The sequence below is a fragment of the Neurospora crassa genome, linkage group II (assembly GCF_000182925.2).
Source record: "Neurospora crassa OR74A linkage group II, whole genome shotgun sequence".
In the NCBI taxonomy this organism is placed as follows: domain Eukaryota; kingdom Fungi; phylum Ascomycota; class Sordariomycetes; order Sordariales; family Sordariaceae; genus Neurospora; species Neurospora crassa.
The window spans coordinates 1,413,187-1,440,928 of record NC_026502.1 but is presented as its reverse complement, the minus strand read 5'-3'; the positions used below and the strand labels follow the sequence as shown (position 1 = coordinate 1,440,928).

General features: G+C 48.9%; 6 protein-coding genes across 6 annotated transcripts; 2 read left to right on the top strand and 4 right to left on the bottom strand.

Moving 5' to 3' along the window:
• Window positions 1-6,521: 6,521 nt before the first annotated feature.
• Window positions 6,522-7,101, bottom strand: NCU05370 (hypothetical protein; the record flags this gene model as incomplete). The annotated part of the gene is made up of 2 exons (XM_958268.1): window positions 6,522-6,926; window positions 7,093-7,101. 2 exons carry the CDS (start codon window positions 7,099-7,101, stop codon window positions 6,522-6,524), a joined length of 414 nt encoding a protein of 137 aa, XP_963361.1.
• Window positions 7,102-7,903: 802 nt separating this feature from the next.
• Window positions 7,904-8,894, bottom strand: NCU05368 (hypothetical protein; the record flags this gene model as incomplete). Its single annotated transcript, XM_958266.1, has 5 exons — window positions 7,904-8,307; window positions 8,366-8,376; window positions 8,488-8,547; window positions 8,641-8,667; window positions 8,842-8,894. The coding sequence occupies 5 exons, from the start codon at window positions 8,892-8,894 to the stop codon at window positions 7,904-7,906; spliced, it is 555 nt and encodes a 184-aa protein (XP_963359.1).
• A 2,120-nt stretch (window positions 8,895-11,014) lies between these two features.
• On the top strand, window positions 11,015-15,787 carry NCU05364 (tyrosine-protein phosphatase non-receptor type 6). Its single transcript, XM_958262.3, has 2 exons — window positions 11,015-13,736; window positions 13,805-15,787. The coding sequence occupies exons 1-2, from the start codon at window positions 11,727-11,729 to the stop codon at window positions 15,107-15,109; spliced, it is 3,315 nt and encodes a 1,104-aa protein (XP_963355.3). The 5' UTR covers window positions 11,015-11,726; the 3' UTR covers window positions 15,110-15,787.
• NCU05363 (26S protease regulatory subunit 8) lies at window positions 15,704-18,033 on the bottom strand. The gene is made up of 2 exons (XM_958261.3): window positions 17,499-18,033; window positions 15,704-17,407 (listed from the first exon to the last, which is right to left on the bottom strand). Exons 1-2 carry the CDS (start codon window positions 17,731-17,733, stop codon window positions 16,473-16,475), a joined length of 1,170 nt encoding a protein of 389 aa, XP_963354.1. The 5' UTR covers window positions 17,734-18,033; the 3' UTR covers window positions 15,704-16,472.
• Window positions 18,034-19,733: 1,700 nt separating this feature from the next.
• Window positions 19,734-25,130, top strand: NCU05360 (calcium permease). The gene is made up of 3 exons (XM_958258.2): window positions 19,734-20,840; window positions 20,954-23,760; window positions 23,859-25,130. Exons 1-3 carry the CDS (start codon window positions 20,648-20,650, stop codon window positions 24,297-24,299), a joined length of 3,441 nt encoding a protein of 1,146 aa, XP_963351.1. The 5' UTR covers window positions 19,734-20,647; the 3' UTR covers window positions 24,300-25,130.
• A 295-nt stretch (window positions 25,131-25,425) lies between these two features.
• Window positions 25,426-26,877, bottom strand: NCU05358 (hypothetical protein; the record flags this gene model as incomplete). Its single annotated transcript, XM_958256.2, has 5 exons — window positions 25,426-25,469; window positions 25,608-25,786; window positions 25,869-26,084; window positions 26,192-26,388; window positions 26,464-26,877. 5 exons carry the CDS (start codon window positions 26,875-26,877, stop codon window positions 25,426-25,428), a joined length of 1,050 nt encoding a protein of 349 aa, XP_963349.2.
• Between the last annotated feature and the right edge of the window lie 865 nt (window positions 26,878-27,742).

Here is a 27,742-nt window from a genome sequence, read left to right as displayed (position 1 = left end):
ATTATTAAAACTAAGAGAAGGTAACCAACTTCAATTATAAGATAAGGAGACGGGTATATAAAGTACCTTATAAGGGTAAGGTATTAAATTTTTTAAAGGGGGATTTTAATTAATGTACTATTGAGAGGTAATAACGAAAGTAGCTAATTAAAAAGAAGAGGTAGCTAATAGCCGTTAAATTATATAATAAAAAAACTCAAAAGTAGGTTTACAATAATTAAATTAAAAATCCAATTAATAGTAAAAGGAAAGTTATATAGCGAGTCTACCTTAATAATTGGAAGAAGGAGTAATTAAAGGATAAATATATACCAATCTATAAGGAGGATATATTTAACGAAAGGGATAAGGAGGAGGGGGATAGGTTATTTACTTATAATACGGTTAGTATACTAATACTAATAATTTTTAAAAAAATATAAAATAACCCCTCTTACTTCTTTTCTAACGACTCAATTAATATTAATTTAGGTAATAATCCCTCTACTATACAACCTACTTTTACCATTCAACTAGCCAACCCCCTATCCTCCCCCCTTCGCCTACTTTAATAGCCTACTATTGCTATCGAAACTATTGCCGATATTATTAATTATTTTAATATATAAATAATTAATACCCTCTTTAAAAACGAGAATATTCTAATTAATAACAATAAGGAGGAAACTAATTATAAAAAACTCTACGAAGGAGAGGATAATAGGGATAAGGAGGAGGAGGAGGAAGAGGTTAAATTACTACTATTCCAATTAATTAACCGCCGTCTCTTTAACCCGCCCGCTACCCCCAAACCTCATACTATATAAGCTAGACTATTAACACCAACCATCAATCCCTCTACTCTATTACAATTACAATCTTTTAAATTAATACTATACTATAGGGTTATAAAGTATATTAAGAATACTATAAGACCTTAAATATAGGTAAGAAAGCAAACAGTACGTATAAAGAGTATACTAATAAGAAGGGAGGCGGTAATAGAGGAGGTAGCACCAGCACTAGCAGTAGAGGAGGTACTAGCACCAGCACCAGCACTACTAGTAGAGGAGGCGCTAATACTAGAAAATAATGAGTAATAATTGCAACTTATTCTTTTATTTACTTACTACCTAATTGAGTAATATATTAGATTTCTAATAGTTTCTAACAATATTGTTGTAGTATATAATATGGTGGTTTAGTATAGGAATAGGTTATATTACTAGTGGTTTACTATATAGCTTGTCCTATATTAAACGGTTATCCTATAGAAAATTTTCCCCCTCTTTTATAAAAGGGGGTTGGCAAAAGACTCCACCGCTAACCCCTAAGTAATAATTGTTTTATACCTACAGTAATTACCCCTGCTCGTACATATACCTGAAAGTGTATAAAACCCTCTAAATGCTTAAAAATCGCTAGCCGCAATTATTTAGTATAAGCAACTATATAAATGCTTAAATGTATGGGTAACGGCCCGCTATTTTGGTGTAATATGCACTTTCTAGAACATTGATAGTCCCTAATAGCCGTTAACACTCTTATTAAACCCCCTTGATAGTCCCTAACAACTCCCCTAGTAAGTAATATTTCTAATCCCTAATAAGTATATTGAAATTTTAAAAATCCTAATTTTTCCTTCTAATTAATACTACTATATTAAACTATATTAGAATAAATAAATTATAATATCATTAGGGTACTAACGATGGAAACAGTTAAAATCCTAATTTTTTATTACCTTTAGAAGGCCCGTTACTAATAAATTTGGTTAATAGTAATTTATTTAAAAAATAATATTGTAAGGTAGAAAGAAAGTGCCCTAATACTATTAATTGAAAGTAAATACTAATTGTAAATCCTTTATATAGGTATAGAGATTCTTACTTTAAAATTAGTTCTATAATAAGATTCCCCAACCTAATTAGAAAGTTACTACTATATAAATTAAAAAGAAATAGGATTTTATTTTCCTATAATATATAATCTTATATTATTTGGATAAGAAGTATAACTTATAAATCAATACCCTCAATCCTAAATAATTGTAGGCCGTCCGCGTTCGTTAGGGAGAATAGCTAGTCCTTAAGTACCTTTTTTATTAATAGTAATTTAGTATTAAAATTCGGAGATTTAGTACCTTTATTAAACTTTTGTAGTAAAAAGTTAAGGATTTATAGTTTTAGTACCCAGAAGTTCGAAATAATAAATTAGTAAACTCTTAAATAGTATTGTACTTCGGAAAAAAGTGGTATACTTTCTTCCATTATTAATTTAAGTTATTTGAGAGTACTTTTATTAGTAAGATTACTTTTGCGCTTATTGAAAATGCTTTTATATTTAAATAGATAATTTAATTGTAAAATTTAGTAGCGAATTTCCTACGGGGTAATTATTATAATATAAATGAAATTAGGCTCTTTTAGCGGTAGATTCTAAACTTCAATTTATTTACTAAAATTAACCCTAGTACTAAATATAATAAATTATATATCTCTTTTACCTTTATAACGAATAATATTAGTAATAATTTATTTGAAATTTGGACGATAGGTAAAGTAAAGGCTCTTTATATTTTAAAGTAATTTAATTTTAATACTATTAGAATCGTATAGAAGAATAATAAAAAAGTATAAATAATTAGTATAATTATAGTAGAATAGTTATAATCCTTTTATACTTATTATAATTATAAAAAGCCTAGTTAGCGAATTATACTTATCTTTAATAATTTTTCTAATTATTAAGTCGGTTTAAATCTAGCGCCCCTTCCTTCTAATATTAAAGTTATATACCTACTTCCTAATATTACAATTATATATTAACCTATAGATTAAAGTATTATTAATACCTTTAAGGCGTACTACTATTATTATTACTTCGAGTAGCTATATTTCGAAATTAATAAGAAAGGATAGGACCTTCTTAAAGAAATAAATTTATAATATATTTTTAATTGGGTTTTAAGTATTTAGTATAATAGTTTTAAAGGATAGATTATTATTAATTATTGGAAAAAATCTATTATATTAGGATTAGAGGAGAGTTTAGACCTTTATAGATATTTCGAAACTAAACTACGTAACTTTAATAAAATTTTCGAAAAGGTAATAGTTAGTATTAAAATTAAGATAAATTTAATTAATTTTATAAATCCTATTAACGAGGATTAGGTACTTAGCGAGCTAATTAACGTTGAAGAAGTATTTAAGTATATTATTAATAATTAATTAATTGAAATTTACAATATACGTACTACTAAGGATAATAATAATAATAGGAAATTTAAATTACTTATAATTATCGGTACTAAGGAGGTAGTAATAAATATTATTAATTTACTTAATTGGGCGGTTGAGAAGGATGTACTCGATTTTGAGGATATATAAGCACTAAGAAGGATAAGGAAGAAGGTGGAAGTATATATTATATTACGTACTAAATAAATTAGTCTTTTAGACTTTTATAAGGGGAAGTATATAGATCTTGGTAAGGAAGGTGACTACTCTAATTTAGACCCTACTCTGATGTGTGAATAGCTTTAAATTTAGTTCGTTTTGGGAAGATTCTATTAATATTTGAGGATTCTAGTGATAATTTTGGTCGATTTTGGTGTAAATCTTGGCATGTGCCTGCTTGTGCATATGTGCCTCTAAATACATACGAACCTCCAGCCAGGATTATATACACGAGCAGGGGTAATTACTATAGACCAAGGTGGACGAGACCCACCAGTTGGTGTCAAGCGACGGAGTATTTCTGGTTGCAGTCTCTGGTAGTTTTCTTTTAAGTGGAAGTCGTGCAAATGATTAACGCACGAGTCAAACTTCGAGGCCATCGTCAACTCGCGCTGAAAGCTGGTAGACTCGCCAGTCTTGCGACGTTTGTGGTCGTTCGAGTGAATGACAGCTCACCTTATTTCCCATATGTCACTTCAAAAAGGACATTTCTGCGCTTACCCTTGCTACACACATTCGCGATTCGAATCATCTCATGTAAATCATCATCACCGCAACTTCTCACCACCATGCAGTTGTCAGACGGCTGTACATAGCCTTATCCCGATCAACGTAGCCGCATCAGCCCAGGATGTGCCCATAATGACGGCGTTGGCAGCACCCTCGTCGCTCGCCGTGTAACACAAAGAGTCCCTTTGTGCATCATCGGTTGGCTGCTATTATCCCACCTCCGCTTGCTATAAAAATCGTCATTTACCCCTCACTTACGAGCCCTCGAATAGAATTGATCTGGACCTCTGAGAATCAATCAGTCAGCCGCGCGGCATCAAGATGTAACTTTGATAGAGGAAGAGGGGTTGTAGTAGCTTTCGAAAAGGCTTACACAGTAATTCAGTCCTCGAATTTCGCACCTCTCCGCGTAGCGCGGGGCAAGGAACGGCACGGAAGCTATTGAGAGGGGGGGGGGAGTAGAGAGGGAGGACGCGGGGAGACGGGGTCAGGGCCGAACGGTTTCCTCCTTCAAACTTTGTGACTCCTCGTATCGCTATCATAGAGGTAACTATCATGAAGTAAAATGAAGGTGTGATTATTCTTCTCGAGTGTGACAATACTGCAGTGTTATGCCGTGCTTCCGTAGACGCCTTACGTAGTGTAGCGATTGTGTGCGACACTCTGCCAAAGCCACACAGGGGCATTGGGATGCAATCGAATGCGAGAGGTGTTGTGTTTCGTGGTGAGAAACACAGTTTAGAACACCCTCAAGGAAGGGGGTCTATCGAAATCTCATCCAGTGTTCAACTTTGGACATCTTGGCATTCAACTGTCCCATTCCGTTTGATCCGAGATGGGACTTGAGGTTATTCGCAACTCCGGAGCGATGGAAACTAACTAGTAGTCCCCGATGAGAAGTCCGAAGCAAGTCCAACGTGCGGCCCGGCCGATCCTAATCCGTCAGCCAAACTCGTCCGAATCGCATGCAGTTGACCCGTCCGAATGCCCTCTTAAGGTTTTTTTTTTTTTTTTTTTTTTTTTTTTTTTTTTTTTTTTTTTTTTTTTGTGGATTGGCACCTTCATAGCGGTGCTCGTCCGAAATCCTTCCGGTATAAGATCGAGAATTCTCCAAGCTTTGCCGTTGGGAGAGAGGAAACTGTGATGTGCGTCGTTACTTCCCTGTGAAGACTAGTGCATTGTACACGATTGATTTGGCAAAGCAGGCCGGGTCTTGAGATAGGTACTGCTCCTGTGCGCGGGGCAATTCCACTAGGTAGCGGACTCTGCACCGTGGACGTCGTGGACAGTTCGACTGCGCTTCCCCTTCAGTTGCCTTCCTGGAAGCGGCTGAGACAGGGGCACGCTGGTCGCTGCCCACAGGAGCCAGAAATCGTAAGCTCCGCTATGACGTCGCTGGTCCCGTGCATGCAGGAGTTCGCACGACTTTAACACAGTGCCAGGGTTGGGGGGGGTCTGAGGGGTCCACCGAACACTGCAGTGAACTGGGTACTTACGTCGTAGCGGTAGGTTGTACATTTCGATATCAAGCACCAACTTCAACATGTTGTCTCCAAATCGCAAAGTAGTCACGGAAGTCTACGAGTTCCCGGGTTTTTTTTTCACATCTGGTTTCTGGTGAAATGTTGCAGAAGCTTGAATCACGCGGCTTGTATGAAGTGCCTTCTCACAATCTCAGAGTCACTCATGTCTTGTTTCCATGTAAGGGATCGTCGTCCGACACCCCCCTTTGCAACGAAATCTCCGGACAATCTGTCGCAAATCTCGACAAACCTGGCGGTGACTGCTGCAGATGAGACGGTCTCCGGGGATCTAGAACGTCTTAGCTCTGTCCCAAAATCAAGGTTACGATTGATGAAGGTGGACAATTCTGGGCATTTGGGCACAGGCCCGTCCCAACCATCCTCCTTGGAGGTGTGTCTCCTGGGTCGGATCCCTAGAGTTACGGGTTGAACCACGCTGTCGACGACTCAGAACATACCTACAACCTTCCCAGCGCGTCCCAACGGGCTGCTAGCTTGACTCAACATGCGGAAATGGCGCCATTCCGCCCCCATGGTGCCGCTGAAAGCCGTGGGCGTTTAGCATCCCAGATTTTACTGTGTCCTCCCGTTCTGGATACTTGTAGGCTGTACACTAGTGTAAATTGGCCCTGTGATTGCTCGGCCATCCTGAGACATCCTGGGCTGCCGTGAGCACACCTTACCGCCATCCACATGTCCCGTCGCGAACACCATCTGGATAGACGGGTGGCCTAGAACGGAACAGCTGAGGAGGGACAGGACCCCTAAAAATCCAAAAAATGGTCCCCGTGGAACGGGAAATTCAGGCCTGGCTCTGCCCCGAATGCACCGGCTCGTACTTCTCGTGCTTCTGTTGCCGTCGAGCTATCGATGCCAATTCCACTTTCAGGCAAGTCCCCTTGGCATCCCCTCCGAACTCCAGACACAGGATCGATGTTTGAATGAGCTGCGTGGATATCTCCAGTTTTCCAGAACCAGATCGCATTTTGTCCATGTGCCAGAGGCCGGGGTCGGCGGTTCAACTGAGATGTCTTGGCTTGCTCCACATTCAGACATCTCGTGATCGAAAAGGATAACAAGAGGGATCCATTTGCCGGAACCGATGTTGGATCCGGGCAGCAGACATGCCACGCCACAGGATGAAGCTGTCGATGACAGTCAACGGCGGCAGCGTGGTAACGACAACCACGGTGAGAAGCCCAACAGGCGTACAGTCAGGATCAAGAACCACAGCGAACCTGGCAAAACAGGACATCAGTCGCATCTCGATAAGCACATTGTAGACCATACATTGGTCTCGGTGTATGTAGCGTGCCTGACATGCAACTGCTGGAGCTGTCAGATGGTGCTTCGATTGCGCGATCGTGGGAAGGAACATGGGAACGGGTTTCCTCGTGGCCAGGAGGGCAGGACCCTGATCTGCCTGCTTTTCAAGCAAGGCACGATCCCCAACCTGGAATGCCCCTCCATTTCCAATGCCTTACACTACTACTACGAAAAACATCCACATCATATTTCATCTGCCTCTGTGGAAAGCTTGCAGTGTGCGAGTGCCGCGCTAGTCAAAGCGGACCGAGCAGTGCATGCCACCTCAACGGGTTCGCTGCCCCACGACACACCAAAGCCATGAAGGTTTGGTGATCATTCACACCCTGATCTCCCTGAAACATCCTTGGGCGGACATAGGTGTGTATTGGTATGATAGTACCAAACGACGGAGCCAATGCTCCATCCAAACTCGACCGCCTTCCATGAGGTCAACGAACCCGAGGCCGCCGTCTCCCGTTGGGCTTTCCGATGACCAGATCTTGCTGTCGACAACAAGAGAGAATTGTATAGAAGCAGTGGGATGGAGGGTTAGCTCGGTGGAGCGGATGCGACCTCTTGCTCTCTCGAGTCCAAGTTTATGGACGTTTCGGTTGTAGCGATGAACCTCGTGGGAAATCTAGTGTGTACAGTGAAAACCCTAGTAAGAGCAACCTTATATATGAGCAACCCCCCCTGTATTTGCAACAGTACGGGCCAAAACTCTCTTTTTTATATGTGTAAGAGCAAACGAGCATACAGCAACAGTCTATTTAGTAATTTGCTCTTAAGCAAGGGTACTTCTCACCCAATTACAGCCTTGATACCACTTTATACCCGCTATTTACACACTTTTTACATTAGGGGATGGGGAGGTCTGGGCGCCAAGGCTTTCCTAGAAGTGCAGGTTTTGGTGGTATGGCCCGTGCACCCTACCCCAGCACCAGCAATCCCCCCTGTTTGAGCAACACTTGTGGCCGGATTTTTGGTGTTGCTCGTACATACTAGGGTACTGACTGTATGTCCATTTTGGCTTGGGAAGGGAGCCGAGTTTGAACAATACTCTATGCAATGGATGATTTTAGATTTCTTAAGTGATGCTTGATGTTTTTCTCGTACAGGGCTTTAGACTTTCAGCAACCACATCGCCAAATCGCGGCCGTCAGTTTGTCCCATCCATCCGGTCTGCCATAATTGAATTTGGATGTGCTCGATGCGGTCATAGTCAGGCCAGAATCCCTCACGTTGGCACCGCTCGCAACCCTCAGAGCGCCTCTCGGGGTGGGCATACAGAGCCATCTTCCACATATAACTTTTATCTTCAGATGTTCCTGACCACCAGGGGCAGTTGATTTGGGGATTTGCAATCCGAGTTCCAAATGGAGCAATGACGTTGTCATCCCCGCCAGTCATTTGTCGATATTCCGCAGCAGCAGCGGGCGACAGAAGACTTGCGCGGCTGCACGGCGGAGCTTGCCAATAAACGGGAGTAAGGTGCAGGTACAGCACTAACTGCAGTCCACTACGTCCTGTTGCGTTGGAATATTGTGCCAAGTTCTAGTATTGGTCGGGCAACCTACCACTTACTGTGTAGGTACCTACCTGAGGTACCTAAGGTAAGTAGCCCCAGGGGGGTAGCTTAGCTCTGTTCTTCTCTATCGGTAGCAGATACCTTGGTACCAAGATACCGTGACCCTAGAGGTACCTACTGTGATAGCCCAGTTCCATGTCTCCTTCGCGTGGCCGCTAGCTGCCCGCACATGCCCAGCCTGTCCAATTCAATTCCAGCAGATGACGAGAACCATAGAGGTAACCACCATCGTCCCTGTCATCGTGTCAATGCCCTGCTACCATCTACGCACCTACAGGTAGACACCTTCAACTCTGTCCTGTCAAGCAGTTGATAGTGAAACCTATGAAAGACGAAGGAATAGGCTGAAAGGAAAGAAGGGTCGCGTACTTCTCGGATCAGTCTTACGTTGCTCATTCAAGCTTCAGTCTCAATGTCAATGAGAAGGGATAAACATTGATGTTTTTGGAAGTCGGGTTTCCCTGAAACTCACCTCCAGGTAGGTTTCCCGCGTTGTTCCTGTTGGCCAGATTCGGAGACACCCATTATCACGACTCGACGACCCGAAGACCCATCTAGAACACCTCTTGACAAGATTTTCAGGCACCACCTTTGACCGATTTTCTTTCTTAGTTATTGTCTGACAACTAATATTTCGGAGGTCGGCGATCCAATCTACAACATCCAGTCCAGCGAGTCACGGTGCTTAGTAAGAACAAAGATATATGCGCTACATGGTTGAATCAGAAGTGGGAGTTGCACCTATGAGACACATTCAGATACCAGGCCAGGCAGTTCGATCAAACACTGATACCGACACCTCTGCCGCAACCCAGGGCCGGTACTATCACGGTCGGACTGCAAGCTTCGAAAGATATCCGGGTCGCTGCTACCACATATGACGACAAGTGACGCGAATGAAGATTGACCCTGGCGTATCTGTGTGTATGTTGGATTCCTCTAACTGACACCTGTTGAATTAGAGGATCCCCTTTTTTGTTTCTCCAATGGATGCGATTTCGAACTACAGAATGGACATCCGGTCACCGACTTAGGGGCGATAAAACCACAAAATGGCCCAATTGCTTCAACATGCATACGGCGCATATACGTCAGGCGTGCACCGGTATCCGTGGCCGAGTGCCGTACAGACAGATGACAGTGACGGCATTCCGCTTTCGTCCGGACTACCTAGAAACATATCGGACGAAGGAACTGCCCTTTCCTGCAGTTTTCTACCATAGTCCACTGCAGTTGAAGGCCAGACAAGCACAATCAAGCCCTGCGTGCGTAAAAATCAGAGAGGCAATAAACACAAAAATTGGACAAAGACCAAAACATGAGCATGGAGCCGGTAAAGGTGAGGCTTACTTCAAGGAAATTCGCCTCAACACCACTTTATCAAAAAAGACATCTCATCACTGGTGAGTGGGCGACCCATAGATGAGGTCAGCAAAGCGACGTCAACGATGACAAAACGCGAATGCCGGTTGTCGGATGGGGGAACTGCACCAGCGCAGATCATTGCTTCCATCCACTTTGACATCAAACTTGTGCAGACATTGATTGACCCCTTGTTTCCCGGCATCCTCTCCTTTGCGCTTCTGCCCCGGTCTACATCCCGAGTTGACGTTTCTCTGATCTTCCTTTTCCCAACCCCAACAGTCCCCTGGCTTCGACGTTTGGTGTACAATTACACACCCTCGTAGTTGATTTTGACCATTTCCATTGTTGTCGGACTGGACTGGCCGAACTGCGATTGCTTCACCTGATACCTGCTCAAGCCTTGAAAGAGGTATACATAGTAGAGATTTTGCTGTGTACTGTGTACGTAATTTCAAGGCGATAGGAAAAAGGCCTACCAAACAGAATTGTGCAAGTTTCCTCGGTTGCCAAGAAGCCGAACCTGATCGTCATGTCAGATTTCCAACAGCGATCACCCCGACCCGACATCAGTCCGATGGAACAGACCCCGCCAGCCGCCAGTGTCCACTGCACTACTTCTCACCGTGCGAGTCTACCTACTGCGCACTCAGTCAGTACCCGACATTGTTTGTACATTGCGAAAGAGCAGAAACGAAGTGGAAGGCACGCCCAACAAGTGTACTGCCACTACTGCTGCAATCAGTGGCAACAAAAGCCAAAAGTCCGACAATTGTGTCGGTCCAATTCCGACATTCGACTTGCCCAGAACAATTTTCCGAGGCTATCTACACGGAACCTAGCCTCATTCAGCTTCGATCTGGACGCCGTCACAGCGCCTCGGAAGAGACCCAGATACTAGATCTGAGCCGTACGGAAACCGCCAACGACATCACCGTACAGGGACGCTCTCTGAACATTCCCCACCTGCGCGTCAGAGGCTCCACAGCTAGTCGACGGGCAAGGTACGGAGGTGGGCACTTGTACCTTGTACCTCTTGCTCGTTTTTGACAGCCTGTTGATGATTGTACCCCCCTCCCCGTCGTACTGCGTACAGGCCACCACATCCACACCAGGGGACACCACCACGATCTTCAGTTCTCACACACCCACACACACTGCACACCTAACGCACACACTCATTCTGCCAAACTCCCTCAGTCCCCTTCCTGTCAGGTCCGTCTTTTTTTTTTTTTTTTTTTTTTTTTTTTTTTTTTTTTTTTTACCCCAAGTTCTCTTCATCTGTGAAAGTGAGTGGTCCCTTCGTCTCTTCTCTTTCCCCCCTTCGTAACCTCTTCAACTTTGTTTTAACACAGTACTACTTGTACACAGTAAGATACTCGGCTGCCCTCCGAAACCACAATCTCGACCCTCCAAAAGGAGTCATCCACACCGTCTACAGTACTACACACGCATGTACTAGACACTGCAGACTGCCTATACTACATGCTGCTCTTGTGTCTCACGCTTCCTGCTGCTGCGATAACAAGTCGACCTTCCCAGCTTCCCCACTGTTGAGACAGGGTAGTCGCTTCCAGGTTCCTGTCAATTTCACGCCCCTCCACCGGTACATCGTCTTTCCGCGCAGAGTCCACCTTGACGACGAAACACGGCCGCTTTCAATTGTACACGACCGACCAGCTCCTCTCCACGAGTCTCCTCCACGGTCTCCTCCCCTGTGCCTACGTAAGGTCCCTCCTTGTCCGCTCTCGCTCCATAACCTCGCATCGAAACCTACAGCCTTTCCTGTCGACTTGCGCTCCAGGGCTGGCCCGACGCGACTCTGTCTCTGCGACATATATCGAGCCACTTGCGTCGCTTCTCCTTCTCCCACGTACCCTGCTGGGACAATAACGACTGCAGGGAACTTGACCACAACAAGCCACTAGGTATAAATACCTACCCCCTTATCCTGACTTTACACCGTCGGTCTCGGCGACAGAAGATGGGAGCCTTATGAAACGATCGAGGGAAGAATTATTTGTGGCGGAACGTAGGACGAGACCGCGAATCTTCGTCGCCAACATAGCCATGTCGCCAAATCAAGGAACCAACACCCACTCTACCACAACCACCACCGCCACATACCTCACCATGAAAACACCAGGGGCCCATTCGCGATCGAATTCCCAGTCCTACTTCACCCATAAGCCTACCGGCACGCCGCTAGCCTCGCCGCGCATCTACTCGGTCGGCCAGCCATACCCTCCCCGGCTCTCTCCTGATACGTCCGCCCATCAACAACCCGCCCAACAGCAAGATGCTCGTATCCCGAGTCCTAATTACTTTGGCCTCTCGGTCGATCATGCCGTCGACCCGCTGGAATCGGCCGTATTGCCCAGCGAGAACTGGAGCTCGCCGTCTTCCTCGGTAAAATCATTCGCCGCAGCAATGCCGAAGCCATTGCCCCTAGATGCCAACCCCGACTTCGAGGCCTTCAGGAGGCAAATCGATGCCAACCTCGGGAGGTCGTCCTTCAGCTTGTCGGGGTCGCACTTCAATATCACCATGGGCCCGCGTACGCCCGGTCCCACAACACCTTTTGGCTTCAAGAGGCCAGAGCCGCCCAAGCGACATAATCTGAGCCTCGGTGCCGAGCCCACGAGCGGCCACTTCCCCAGGCTGTCTGGTTTGGGCTTGCATGGCCCGCTCCCCAACCTCAAGTTGAACAAGGACATTCAAAACCTCAAGCAACCAGGTGACAATGATAGTATACATGACTCCGCCTATATCTCCGGGGACTCGAAGCGGAGCTCCCAAGCCTCCCTCAATGCCCCTTCCTTCTTCAACATGGGCAGGCACGAATCACCAGCGCAGATCGATCCCCCTTTCGGAACCCCCGTAGAATGGGGTAAGTCGGCTCATTCCATCTCCCGAGTCGATGACCGCCACCCGCGTTTGTCAATGTCATCAACAAAGGCCGAGCCACCAATGCAGCAACGAAGAGCGGATACTGTCCCTCCCAACCCCAAGGCAGCAGTGAACAACGATGGGCCGGCTATGATAGACCCGGCACGGCTGAAGGACCTTATGGACCAGGGGGACGATTCAGACCTCTTGTTGCTTGATATCCGCGTCTCGCCCCAGTATGCCGTATCTAGGGTAAAGGGTGCTTTGAACCTGTGCATTCCCACGACACTGTTGAAGCGAGCAACATTCAACTTGCAGAAACTCCAGCAAACGTTCTCGGCAAACCAGGATCAGGACAGGTTCTCCAACTGGCGTAACGCAAAGTACCTGGTCGTCTATGATGCTTCGTCGTCTGACAAGCGCGATGCCATGGGCGCAATCAACATGATCAAGAAGTTCACGAATGAGGGCTTCTCTGGTTCAGCAAACATACTGCGTGGAGGATTCAGGGCCTTCGCCGAAACATACCCAAACCTGATTGACCGTGGGTCGTCCGCTACCACAACGCCAGCCCTGTCTCTAGGGCAGGGTGCCGGAGCTGGTCTTGGAGGAGCCAACATTCCGCCTGTCATTGGCGGTGTGATGTTGCCCACTACAGGGAAGGGCCCTAACCCCTTCTTTAACAACATCCGACAAAACCAAGACTTGGTCGACGGAGTTGGGCAAATGGACATTGGTCTTCCTCAAGAGCTCAACAAGGAGACTCTACCAAAGTGGCTAAAGGAAGCAGCCGACAGTGGTGACCATGGAAAGAAGGTGTCAGAGAAGTTTCTGAGCATTGAGTTGACGGAACAGTCTCGGATGAAGGACGCTTACTCCGTTTTCACTCCTGGTGCCAACGGGGGCCCTAAACACCACGGAAAGGTGCAGCTGTCCGGAATTGAAAAGGGTGGAAAGAACAGGTATAAGGATATTCTACCGTTCGAGCACGCGCGGGTAAGGCTTCAGGGCCGCCAAGAGGGCGAATGCGATTATGTCAATGCCAGCCACATTCAAGCAAGCCGTAGCAAAAAGCGATACATCGCTAGCCAGGGCCCGCTACCGGCCACTTTTGAGGTATGTCGCCACCTGACAAGGAAGAGTCTAGTAGGAGTGCACCTTCGGCTGACTGATGGTCTTTACAGGATTTCTGGTCTGTCATTTGGGATCAGGACGTCCGTGTTATCGTCATGTTGACGGCCGAATCCGAGGGAGGGCAACTTAAGTGCCATCCCTACTGGAAAGGCAAAGACTTTGGTCCCATCAAGCTCCGAGTACTGTCAGAAAAGAAGGTGTCTTTGGATATTGACAAGCACAGACAAGGCTCTCAAGGTGGCGTACCAACAACGTTAGAATCCGCCTCTGCGACAACAAACGCGCCTTCCGGGGATGCTACGCAAGGAGCTTTCCCTTGGAATCCAACCCAAGCTGGGGGGGCGGACGGTGGCCGCCGTCGTGCCAACACCACAACGGTGCAGCCAAACCTCGACGGCACGCAACAGCCCGCTACGGCTTTGGCAGAGACACCATATGTCATTATTCGCAAGTTTGCCCTGAGCCATTCCGCTTACCCCTTCCTCCCGATGCGCGAGATCACCCAACTCCACTACCCCTCTTGGCCAGACTTTGGAGCGCCGGCTCAACCGAGCCACCTCCTCGCCCTGGTCGAGCTCGCCAACATCATGCAACGAGCGGCACCCGCCCTCGAAAGCTCTGGCGCTGCCCCCTCCGACGAGATACAAGTCGATGTTAAGAACTTTACCAACCGTCTTAAGCGCGGCGACTCACTACCCCTCGACCCGGGCGACGCACCCGAACCGAACGACCACGCGCGCCCCATGCTGGTGCACTGCTCTGCAGGCTGTGGCCGGACAGGTGCCTTCTGCACGGTTGACAGCGTGATCGACATGCTCAAGCGTCAACGGATGCGCAAAACGCAGAAGGCGGATCGGCGGATCGATGACCGCTTCGGCGGGCGACGGATCTCGGAGACTGACGGAGAGGTCGATGGGGTCATGGACGGAGTCAAACCTTTTAAGCGACAGGCAACCGAGAATAATCGCGACCAGGACGGCGACATCTCCATGGGTGGACAGAAGGGTCTTCGATTTGATCATGGGCCCGGTGGTTCAGGAGGGATGAAGAACCTGGATGAGAGCAAGGGATTCGACTTCGGCGTCCCACCCGCACCGACCGAACCGAAGGACGACCAAGGAATCGACACCACCTGGCTCGACGACGACGGCCTCGACCTCATCGCCAAGACCGTTGAGGACTTCCGCGGTCAGCGACTGAGCATGGTTCAGAGTTTAAGGCAGTTTGTTCTCTGCTACGAGACAGTCATTGAGTGGATCTGGCGGCTGGAGGAGCGCTCTCATCATACCAGCGCTGGTGGTGCTGGTGGGAGGAGAGGAAGTAGCAGAGTTAGGACTGGAAGCTTGGCGCTGTGAGACCATCATGGGCCGGTGTTTGAGAGGATAACGGATTGTACAGAAGCTGGTCAGGTCAGTTGCGCATCGGGCCTATCTCTTTAAAGGGGCTTCGGTGCAGGCGAATAGACAGATCGAAAAGAAAAGAGCATTTTGGCACGGAAAGGGAAATGGAATGGATATGGAACGGGATGGAAGGGATGGGATAGATACATTATATGGTTCTTGATCCGTTGTTGTCTCCATTTACAACACGGCGGTGGACCACACAGCGACAGAAGGAGAGTGAGAGAGAGAAAGGACTGATGGACGGATGAACCGAGGAAGTAAGGGACGAAGAGATGAAGATGGCATGATGATCAAAGTCTTCCTTTACTGCTACTACTACTACTACTACCACTATTACTACTACTAGCATATTTTTGGGTTGGCTGGCCGGTTGGTGGGAGAGCGTGTCATCATCTTGTTACGTTGTTGTTGCCTTTTTTTTTTTTTTTTTTTTTTTTTTTGGGTGTGTGTTGTTGTTGTTGTTGTCGTTGTCGTACGTTTGTCTACGTATACCTCAAGTTTCCCAGTACCCCCTTCTCTGCACTTTTCCTGTCGTTTTCCATTGTTACCATTACCATGAACCATTTGCCATCACCTGAACTTCGCTCAAAGTATTACTGCTGCTGGTGTTTGGAGTACTTGAAAACTTGCATGTGAATAGGCGTCTCGTTTTGGTCTGTGGTTTGTAAGTTAGTTCTTGCATGGCGCGGTTTCGTGAGAGTTTGGCTGGGACTTTGTGTTAGTAGCTTGGAGCACAATATCCTTTCGTCTCGGTATTTGTCTTTCGTGCCGGCGCGGCTTTACAGGTTGTAGTTGTCCCTGAAAGACAGAAACTGTAGTTCAAGATACTATGAGGGTTCGCCACTTCCTCACGGATGGCCACGCAGCTTACAAATAACCATTTGACATTCGAGAGACCGACGCCATTCCAATGCACAATTTACTCTCAGTTTCGGCATGATATTCGTCTTCGTGTGACCGTTGTTCTGAAATCCGGTAATGACCTAGTGCAGAGTCAAGGCGGCAACAGGGCCCAGGATACGTCTGAAAGTCAACGGTAATGTTTGCATCTCCATTCTGTTGATTCCGCTAGAGGAGAGAGTAGGTATACTCCGTTGTTGCCAAGGACCGCTTTCAATCTTGGAATGTACAAAACGATACACTTTCAGACAGCCTATGCAGACGACAAAGGCAGTCTTGAGAGTGATGCACCAAGGAAAGTAAAAAAAAGCTGAGTCAGTTACTTTTCCCATAAAAGTACTATTGTATTCTGTATCATATCGTTGCACGCATGAAACCACCACTCTTCCTTCACTTTTCCCCTCCCCGGGCAGACTTAACGCCACAATTTGGCCAACGACACCTCCTTATCATCATGCTTATTCAGAATCTTGGCCGTGGCCAGTTCAAAGTCCTCCTGTGTGACATGCACGCGCCTCTCGCGGAGGGCGTACATGCCGGCCTCGGTACAGACACCCTTGAGTTCGGCGCCCGAGCACCCGTTCATCTTCTCGGCGATCTTGGTCAGGTTGATGCCGCGCGTCAGGTTCATCTTGCGGCTGTGAATGCGCAGAATGTCGGCACGGGCCTCGACGCTCGGCGGAGGGAACTCGATCTTGCGGTCGATGCGGCCAGGGCGCAAGAGGGCGGGGTCGAGAATGTCGAGACGGTTGGTGGCCATGATAACCTTGATGTTCTTGGTGGGCTCGAAACCGTCAAGCTGGTTGAGGAGCTCGAGCATGGTGCGCTGGACTTCGGAGTCGCCGCCAGACGAACCCTCGACACGCGAAGAGCCGATGGAGTCGATCTCGTCCATAAAGATGATGGAGGGCGCGTGCTCGCGCGCCATGACGAACAGCTCGCGTACCATGCGGGAACCCTCGCCGATGTACTTTTGCACGAGCTCGGAACCCGAGACACGGATGAACTTGCAGTCGGTGTGGTGGGCAACGGCACGGGCGAGCAGGGTCTTGCCGGTACCGGGAGGGCCGTAGAGCAGGACACCCTTTGGTTGGGCGATACCTAGCGACTCGAACAGCTCGGGGTGCTTGAGGCCGAGCTCGATCACCTCCTTGATCTCCTTGATTTGCTGGTCCAAACCACCAATCATATCGTAAGTACTGTCGGGCACCTTTTCGACCATCATGAGGGACACGAGCGGGTCTACTGAGGAGGGAAGCATCTTTTCGAGCTTGTACGAGTCTGAGAGAAGGGTGACGCGCTTGCCGACGGTGAGCTTGGTGATGTCGACATTGTCGGATACATCGACAACTGGTAGGCGGCGGGGCAATAGGTCAGTTACTTCCATCTGTTTACCCATCCGTAAAACAGGACACTCCAGAAGGAGGCGGAGTGCGCATACCATATTTGCCCTCAGGGTGTACCTTGACGAGGACCTTCTTTGTGCTCATAACCTTGACGACCTCACCCACATAGGACCCGGGCTGTTGTAGCAGACCGAGCTCTTCCCTGAGCAGGCGCACACGCGAGTTGTAGTCATTTCGTTGCGCTTCGAGACGGCGGAGGACGGCTTGGCCCTTGAGGATCTCGAGCTTCATGGCCTCGATCTTGTTGTGATAATAGTTGTCGAGCGCCATGGTGACGGCGTGTGGGGGAGAGACGGAGCTCTCGCGGGGGGGGATTAGTGATTGTTTGTTTTGTGTAAGGTGGGATAGGTTTGCCCTTGGGTGCGTGGTCGGTATTCGGTCGTCGCTTGCTCGTCGAGATTAGTTGTGTGTTGCGATGCGCAGACACTCGATCGTGGTGGCGGGTTGCGGTGGTGATGTTTACTGGTGGTGAAATGGCCGGGTGGAGGTGGTGATGGCGTTCGGTGACCTTCTGAAGACAGGCAGCTTCAGGTCAACGCAACACACCCGGCCGGCTCCCAATGCCAAGACTCAGCTCCCGCCTCTAGACTAGGTATCAGAGCGCCATGTCAGGATAAGGTACGTACCGATAAACGGCAGAGGCTCGTGCTTTGATGGGTTACACGTGACCTCGTGGCTCCAGACTTGCAGGGGAGCTTTGAAGGTGAAGATGGATGCCCTTTGAAATGATGTCACTTCCAGCTGCGTCGTCGACTCCACATGCTGCAGTGCAGTGCTGGGTTGTGGTATCCAATCTCGCCAAACTCCAAAAAAGTCCTCGTCATGCTCCGGCGCGGTCCCGTCACGATTGCTACCAGCACGCATACTCACCTTTCCCTGCAGATGCTCGTCATCCAGCATAAGAGAGGACTCGCTCTGCACTGCGTCTTTCAAGTTTTACTTTTGTCTTCTACTGTTCCCATTCTCATTTCTCCTACTCAAGCTTTCCAACTGCCCGTCAGCCTGTATAGATGGGACTGAAGGGAGGGCGCACTGCACATGTCACACTGCACATGTTTCATTTCCATGAGCCTGCCCGTCGTTCAGCTACATACCCCTTCTTCAGGCGGCTACCTAGGGAGCTAAGGTATCAGGTGGCTTCTTATATGAGCGATCCTTAACTTGCCCCTCCAGTGTGACTGAGATAGTTTTTGCCTTCTCCAAGCCGAAATAACACTGATCACCATTTTTGTGGTTCGAAGTCAAGGTTGAGTCTCGGTGAATGAGAGAGAGGACGGTCGCTTGGCATAGGAAACTCTATTCCACCATGAGAATGACCAATCATTTTTTTACGCATACCGTCCTGAAGTGCGTACGTATACCCGTTTTTATACCCGTCGCAGTCATGCTACACCGTGCTTTCCTCTTACCCGCCGCGGTTCAACATGGTGATACTCAATATATACCTCTGATGAGAAGTGAGGCAGCCCTGCGATATCAGCTCAGCTGATGGAGTGGGGGTTGTCAACCCGGCAAGCCAAGCAGGGCACCGAAGCCCGGCCACCCTGGTGGTGAACCTAGGATCAGTCATCCATCACGGTCCATGATGACCTGAGACCGGCGTCGACCGGGAGAGACCATTTGCCTTCTCTCACCCTCCACATCATGATGGCAGCGAACCGTGCTGGCCAACCGGTGCACGCGGCGGTCACATCAAATCCTCCCTCGCGCCGTTCCCGTCTTGGTTCCAGATGCGCCAATACTTGCCAAGGATCGAGGCATCATGATGGCGACTTGGATCCAAGTCATTCAGCGTGACTGATACTGTGCTGCAGCAGAGTGTCGCTAGAGATGGTTACGTGCTTATAATAGAGAAAAGTGGCAAGGACTAGTACTATTGTACAACTCGGTGTTTGGGGTCCTTGAGGTTGATAAAACCTGAGAAAAAAAAAAAAAAAAAAAAAAAAAAAAAAAAAAAAAACCAATGATGGGATCATGGAAAGAGGAAGGCCGTTATCTGGTGCAACGTCCGTGCTCGAGCTCAAGAAGAGTGCCCGCTTTGTGCAGTTCAGTTGCAGCGACAGCTACAGTAGCAACGGCACCTTCCGTAAGGCAATGTCAATTCAGGCGTCATGCCTGCTGGTTCACCACTCCCGTCTCGGTGTTAATGCTTGGTATCCAAACTCTTCCCCAAATTTCCATCTCTGGAAAAGCAAGCGTTGACTCGGTCATCCGACTCTTTCCTAGAAGTACCATTGTCTTCAGCATCCTTCTTTTCTAGAGGTAGTCTTCGCGACTCTTCAAGCCTGACCCAAGACTCCTCTTGTCCCCAGTTGGCATGGCCTTTCAGCCCAATACCGTACAGAAGAGTCTCTAGCGTCCTTCTGTCTTTGCGCCCAGCCCAACACGCCAGTGTTTTGTCAAGTGTTGTTTACAGTCCTGTCTTCATCATCGTTTTTCAGGGTAGGGGTACAGCTAGCCATAGCAGCTGCCTACAAGGAAGACGCTGCACAGTACGGGCAGGGGGGAGGCCAGAAGGTCGATCTTTTCCTGCTTCACACTGACAAGCGCTGGAACAAACCTCCATCCAGTCCACCACCACCACCAAGCTTCGGTCGGCCCTTCGCAACAGTTGCAACCTACTCGGGTCATCAGGCCACGCCCACTAAGAGTTGTCGCATTTAGTTTGGCACCTCATCATATCTGATCATCCGGCCTTTTCGTCTTTCTTATAAGTACCTACCTAACGAACCTCATCCCGTCCACCGTCGCGGCCGCCAGTTCGAGTCTGGAGGAAATCCGATCATGAGCTCTTCCTTCTCCATTGCTTGGTGCAACTGTCGTGCCGTACCATCTACCCATCTCGCCTCACTGCTCAACGAGTCACACTGATCCAGACTCAACATCCTTTTCCTAGCTTACATAGTTGTCGCCAACTCCTGCGCTGCGACAGATACTCGCCAAACACCTATCTATCTCTACCTTCGGCTGCCGCTGAACACTTCAAGGTCGGATCCTTCAAAGGACGGACGGAATCAGCATCCTCAACACCACAACCCTACGTGCATCGCTTGACCCTGGTACACTGCCTAGCACCAGAGAACAAAAACCCCTCCCGGAAAAAAATAACAAAAAAAAATAGAGAAAGCACCATTGCTGTTGATCACCGTCCACCGGCATTGCTATCCACACGCAACCCCTCACTATGGGTCCTCCCTCCCAGGCGGGCGACGAAGACCGTCCCGATCCGTCCCCCACCAACACGCGCCGAAATTCGCGCCTGGATCTCATCAACACCACCGAAACCCGACATGATGATGCCGGCATGAACCCTCCGGATACCAGCTATCACTCCACCGACATTGTGCGGAGGTTGCCAGACCCTATGGGCCCTGCTGGTGGGTACTTCTTCTGCCATCTTCTCCCGCTGCCCACCTTGGCATGCTTGTGTATTCTTGGACCTCCTTGGCTTGTATCGTACCCTCGCTGACCATACCATGCACATGTGTAGGTGCCGCCAACATGGCCAATGCGGAGGGTGCGCCTTCTATCACTGCCTCCGAACGTGAACGTACCGTTTCCCGCGCTTCCCAGACCGGTATCCCACGTTCGCCCATGGTAGGTCCCGATCGCGGACGACCACGACCTCGCAAGCCCCCAATGGCGCGACGCACTTCGTCCAATGCCCAAGCCCCCCACCGCGGCGAGGTCTTCTCCGTCGATGACGACATAACCGAAGTCGAGGCTGATGCTGCTGAGCGCCAGAAGAGCTACAGTGGCTCTACAGCCCGCAGGCGAAACCTACTTCCTGCTCCCTTATCCCGAGTACACTCGATTTTAGATGAGGACGGAGCAAACGATAGCCGGGATCGGGATACTCCGGACGTCATTGAAGAAGTCGACACCCCAGGCCAGGAAGGGGACCTCAACTTGCCTCCTCCAGCCGAAGAAGACAGTGCCGAGGGTGAGACCCCGGTTGAGGATGATGATGGCGACATCAGTGATGCCGAAAGCTTCACGCTGAAGGACCGTCAGCAGGCAATCAACGAAACACATCCTTTTGGCATCAGGCTATGGAAACCGGCCCTGTACAAAAAGCACCGATCGGTCCAAAAGACGGCCGAGGGAGATATCCACTCGTCCCCTGGAGGACATGTCAGTCGATGGCTGCTGTTCTTCAACATCATGTGGACCTTGGCCTTTGGCTGGTGGATGTCTCTCATTGCTTACACGGGTGCCATTGTCTGCTTCGTCTTTGCTGCTGCTCCTAGTGGTCGAGAGTACGGACGAGTCCTCTGGGGACTTGCTGGTTACCTGTTCTATCCATTCGGCAAGTTCATCCGCTTGGAGCAGCAGGATGGCTATCTGGACGAGGATCAGGACGAAGGCAGAAGCATCAGCGAGTACGAGCAGTGGCAGAGCGGTGACCTCGAGGATGGCCGCCTATTCTTTGGCCCTGAGCGAGACCGATCGATTATTGGCCACTCTCGCCGGAGTCTGGACTCGGAACCCGACGAGACGGAGAGCCTGCTCGGCCGCGGTCGTGGCCACGGTTCCGATTCCGACCTTCCTCGTATGAAAAGAAGACTGTTCGGCCGTGGCCAATGGAATGTCGGGCGAGTCATCTACTTCCTTTTCTTCTACACCATGATCATGCCCTCGCTCTTCATTGTGTCCGCAATCTGTTGGTTTTTGGTCTTCTGGATCCCCATGGGCAAGGTTACCATGCTTCTCATCGACCATCTTCGACGCCATCCGCTGGCTCTGTGGTTCGAATCCGACATCTCGACCGCCCGGGCCTCCACCACGCCGCATTCTTCCATCCTCATTTGCACGTATCGTGCTGTCGGTATAAAGTACTGGAAGTATACCATCGACGGAACCAACATATTCCTGGTCAACATGATGGCTATCGTCATATTTGTCATCTTTGACTGGATTGTCCTCGAAGGGGTTTTGGAGATCCACAACTTCTTTACCTCGCCTGCCTTTTTGTTCGTCACTGGCCTCTTGTCCATCATCCCTCTTGCCTACTTCATTGGTCAAGCTGTTGCTTCCATCTCCGCACAGTCGTCGATGGGTTTCGGTGCTGCCATCAATGCATTCTTCTCTACCATTGTGGAGGTCTTCCTCTACTGCGTTGCTCTGCAGCAAGGTAAAGCACAACTGGTCGAAGGAAGCATTATGGGCAGTATCTTCGCCGGTATTCTTTTCCTTCCGGGTATCTCAATGTGCTGCGGCGCCATCAAGCGCAAGACACAACGCTTCAACGCCAAGTCAGCCGGCGTAACATCGACCATGCTGCTATTCGCCGTTATTGGCGCCTTTGGTCCGACTTTGTTCTACCAGATTTACGGAACCCACGAGCTTACCTGCCAGGACTGTCTTTACTTTGATCATCCCAGAGGCTCAGTGAGAGATTGCCGTCGCTGTTACTTCTCTCAGACCCCTGCTATGAATGATCGATTTTACCTGGAGGCAGTCCGTCCCTACTGCTACATTGCTGCTGGCATGCTGTTCTTATCATATATCATTGGTCTTTGGTTCACGCTTCGCACCCATGCCGCCGTTATTTGGAATACCGAGGCGGATGAGAAGAAGCATGAGGAGAATACAGCCCGTAACAGTGCCCGACCTTCTGCGGTACATACCTCACTCGGTGACACCACGGGTGCTGATGTTCGTGATTCGCATCTCTACAAGCGCATTCTCGGCCAATCCCTCCGCCAAGTCGGTCACCAGGGTCCCTCGGACGAGCCGCAACGGCCAGGTTCGTCTGTCTCGGGAGGGGCCAAGGCTAACGGCACTCCCCATATGGTCCCTCCCAAATCGACTGGATACGGTGCCACCGACAGTCAACATTCATCCACCATTCTTAACATACCCGGCTTCTCTGATGCTGAGAATAACAATCTCGTGCACCAGGTCGCTGAAATTGCAGCTACTGCCGCCACCGTGGCAGCCAGAAACTATTCCAGCCAAAGACGTGCCTCGCACCTCGGAGGCTCTTCGAGCACAGGTCAACAACAGTCGGCCCCGGGAAGCCGCCGTGGCTTGATCCGTACCGCAACTTTCCCGGATGCCGATGAGGCTGGCGGCGAGTCTACTACTGCTGCACACTCAGGAGGTGGTCACGATGCACCCAATTGGAGCCGGCTCAAGAGTTCTATCATTCTCATGGGAGCTACCGTTCTCTACGCTGTCATTGCCGAGATCCTGGTGGACACTGTGGATGTGGTTCTTGAAAGCTTTGAAATCGACGAGAAGTTTCTCGGCATTACGCTGTTCGCCCTTGTTCCCAACACCACTGAGTTCTTGGTAAGCTTTAATACGCCCGCGCTATTCCTCCTCCTTTTTTTTTTTTTTTTTCCTCCTCTCCAAGGAAAGGGCTGATGCTAACTTTTATCTGTGTTCAGAACGCCATCTCCTTTGCTATGAATGGTAACATTGCGCTCTCCATGGAAATTGGTTCAGCCTATGCCCTGCAAGTCTGCCTGTTACAAATCCCGGCACTCGTGCTATTCTCCGCCATCTATCCTCCGGATGTACCGGTCGCAGATATGGCACGCTATACTTTTAGCCTCCTCTTCCCACAATGGGATATGGTCACTGTCATCCTGTGTGTCTTCCTTTTGAGCTACATGTACGGCGAGGGGAAGAGTAACTACTTCAAGGGCAGTATCTTGCTTTTGAGTTACCTTGTCGTTGTTATTGGCTACTACTTCAGCGGCTACAGTACCGGACTCGAGAAATCCAACTCTGGCATCAGCCGCTTCGACACCCTTGGTGATGACGGGCAGTACATGAGCTACGGCTTTAAGACTGTTGGACGAGGTACTAGTGGTGTCGCTTACTGAACGACCCCGGGACACTGAGTCTCTATTTTGTTTTCATTTCACTATCAAAACACCTCGGAGCGCATTGTCCGCGCACGGTTGAGATTAGTACTGCTCAAAAGTTTTGGGAGCAGTCTGTGGGCAAGAATGACTGTATAACGAAGCCCACAGACCGTTTTGTTTATTCTATAAATTCGATGTTTCTGCTCATTCAAGGGTCAAAATTTCTAGGGTGTTAAACGGCATTGTAGGTTATCATCAGCTTTTTTTTTTCTCTTTTTCTCTTTGCCTTGCTACAAAAGCAATGACTCTTAAACTTCGTTTGGTTGCGTTTCTTCATGTAGCATATGTTCAAAATTGCCTTCCCATCAGCATGTGGGATTTCCTTGGGGCGAGCTCGATGGCGTACAACATGATTCGCAGAAAGTTTGGAGACAAACAGGACTAAGGAGAGCGTTGTTGTGTGTGATTATGATACGAGACATCATGTGGTGGATCAAGTCATCAACGGATGAGAGAGAATACACTTATATTTGCATATCATCCTCTTGCTTTCATTCCTGAGTTTGCCATGCGCTGGGCCTGGACTGTGGTTGGTTTTGGCGAATACGCCGATATCGTCACCCAGGGGTCAAGTGGTTCTTTTCACTAACCGATGATGTACAGAATGTAAGAAGAAAAAGGTCGACCACCACTGACACCCTAGAGCGGAGTGCATGCTGGGATCAACGTTTTGACAGTTTAGGCAGAATCCACAACCTACTATATACCGAAATGCTGTTTCGCGGCATTAGGTCAGGCGGCCAGCATTGCAGGGTGGCACTGGTGGTCAGACGTCTTTTAATGAACCCGGGAAAGGCTTGACATTATCAGAAACAAAGTATGTACATGGATTTCTTGGTTTTCCGGATACAACTGTATGTCCGTGAATAAATGCGGATGGAAGACATGGTGATATGGACGAAACCTCTCAAACTGACAGAGACACGCCCATTCACCAAACGGGAAACATAGAACAGATAGGTGAGGTAATAGCTTCTTCACGGCTTACACGAACTATGCTGAACAGCTTGACGATAGACAAAGAAGAAATCCCAAGTTTCCTTCCGGTCGGTTAACATTGCGTTTCACCAACTGATTAGCCTAGCTAGGCCTTAATGGCCATTTCACCCATTGGCATCGCCTTGAGCCCTGTTATTGTGTGGTTTGTAAGTTACTGGTTTTCATGATAGGACCCGGAGAAGAAGAGCAGAGCCCGGAAATGGAAGGTGAAAGAACCAAAAAAAAGGAAAAAGGGGAAAGAAGAGAAAGAAAAGAAGAGAAACTTACAGCCATCAACAGGCTCAGGAGCCTGCTGCTTGATAGTGCAAGCATTATACTGCGCCGGAGTTTGCGCAGTCAAACCAGCAGACGGGCAGTCCTTATTAAGGTTGCAGCCCTTGTCCATGGCCTTCTGAAGAGAATCGCCCTTCCAGCCGAAGACGTAGTCACCGTGGGCGGCGGGGCCACTGTTTTTGCTGTCTGTCAATATCATATTTTCCACTGTACAATGAGACAGGAAATTAGGACAAGATGGACGGAAACACTCACCCAAGGTTCATGCTATACACAAATGCAGGACCCGATTCAGGCCACATGCTTTTGTCGGCAAAGCTCGTCACATTCCACATGAGCTCGTACATGATCTGCGGTAGCTTGACGGGGTGCGTGGAAGGGCAGGAGCCTCCACCATTGGCACCGGAACCGCCGCCATAGGCGACATGCGACTTGTGGTCGGGAGAGTCGAGGTTCTTGCCATCCCAGCAGCTGTGTTTTGACCAAGTCGTTAATTCGGTCCGGAACTGAGCACTGGGATGGGGAGAGAACAGAGGGATAAGAAAAAATCAAGAAAAAAAGACACAACAAAAACATACGTTGGGAAAATGATTGTCTGGCGAATCATCTTGCACTTGGTATCTTGAGGAATATCGACGGTGTCGGAACCGGTGCAAGGGGCGCCGCCGACAAAGTTACCCTCGTTTGTCGAGGTCCAGCAACGGTGGCAGATGTTGCCGGAAGAAACCTTCTTGGGGTCGGTGTTGGCGGCGTTGCCGGCGAGCATGCGGAAGCCCTAGCGGTTTTTGTTAACAACTCAGGGAAGTCCAATGATGGTGAAAAAGTGTGGGTATTGGGGACAGTCACTCACCGGCCTGAAAGCGGTGACCTTCCCGCTCGGGATATAATATATATCAAGACCACCATTGTTGACAAGCTTGCCCTGCGGACCGCCGTTACCAACCTGAGGCACGCGGTGATAGCTGCCGTTCTTGGCCTTGAAGAACATGACGGCCGTCCAGTAGTTGGACAGATCCTGCGCGAAGCTGCACGACGTGCAGGTCGACTGGCCGGCTAGATCGTGCGAGTCCGGGTCCATAGTCAGGTTGAATGAGTTACCGCCAACGATCTGGTGGAGATGGGGCGTGTAGCGGACGCCCGGGTTGACGAGAGGGTCGACGCGGTCGACGACCAGCTGCGAGCAGGCGAAGCGCAACATGTTTTGCGCGACGGCCCCGTTTGCCAGCAGCGCCACGGCGGCGGCAATGGTTGCCCATGACTGCATCTTGTCTTTCTTTTTTCTTCTTCTTTTTGGTTTCCTTTCTTCAATACAACCTGCAAGTCGGTCGGCCCGGGGCGGATTAGCTTGTCGGTGGTGGAGAGTGACTGTTGTTGATGGATAACAAATAGGTCTAGAAAGAGGGGCTGAATTTGCTGCTGCTGCTGACGACAAGTTTATCACGAAAAAAGTAAAGACAGAAGGGAAGACAAAGACGATGAGGGAAGGATCATGATTTCGCACGACACACTTTTACATACCTAAGCACTGATTGCCTTTCACCCCCTTTACTCTGATCTCCCCTCATATTTTCCACCAGCCGGCTTCCCTCCCTCAATACCACAACACGACACAACACTGTGACCGAATTGTGGTCAGACGTAACCAAATTGACGAGTGTTCCCTTCCCACCAAGACACATGATTAGTTCAGGGTCGCCGGCAAGTTACTAACTGCCGATGCTACGGAAATAAGGCCGAAGGTCTTGTTTGCATTGGAGTATAATATAAGTGATTGGTCTACATGTGTTCCGGAAGTTATTAGACACTGCCGGATTCATCGACAGTTGCCGTTCCTCCGAGCGACTCGATATGTTGCATAAGGTAGGTCTGTTCTCGTTATCTGCCTTGTTTGAGTGATAGGGGTGGTTTGGTTTGCCTCTATGGTCATGTCGGCCGCCGTGCGTTATGATGGAAAGAGACGGCCAAGCCAGAACAATTGACAGCAACGGAACAGAGATCCTTGACAAGTAAACCCATGAGACTGACGAGGATATAACTTTTCTTTTCTTTGATCTTGTTTTGTGTTGTTTGTTATCTTGTGGTTGTGAAACATACAGACAGACCGAACGGGGGAGGTCTGAAGTGGGTGA

Coding starts and splice junctions, on each gene's coding strand:
- NCU05364 (XM_958262.3), top strand. CDS start 11,727: ATGAAACGATCGAGGGAAGAATTATTTGTGGCGGAACGTAGGACGAGA. Junction 13,737..13,804: donor CGCTACCGGCCACTTTTGAG/GTATGTCGCCAC, acceptor TGGTCTTTACAG/GATTTCTGGTCTGTCATTTG.
- NCU05360 (XM_958258.2), top strand. CDS start 20,648: ATGGGTCCTCCCTCCCAGGCGGGCGACGAAGACCGTCCCGATCCGTCC. Junction 20,841..20,953: donor AGACCCTATGGGCCCTGCTG/GTGGGTACTTCT, acceptor GCACATGTGTAG/GTGCCGCCAACATGGCCAAT. Junction 23,761..23,858: donor CCAACACCACTGAGTTCTTG/GTAAGCTTTAAT, acceptor ATCTGTGTTCAG/AACGCCATCTCCTTTGCTAT.
- NCU05363 (XM_958261.3), bottom strand. CDS start 17,733: ATGGCGCTCGACAACTATTATCACAACAAGATCGAGGCCATGAAGCTC. Junction 17,408..17,498: donor ACACCCTGAGGGCAAATATG/GTATGCGCACTC, acceptor GCCGCCTACCAG/TTGTCGATGTATCCGACAAT.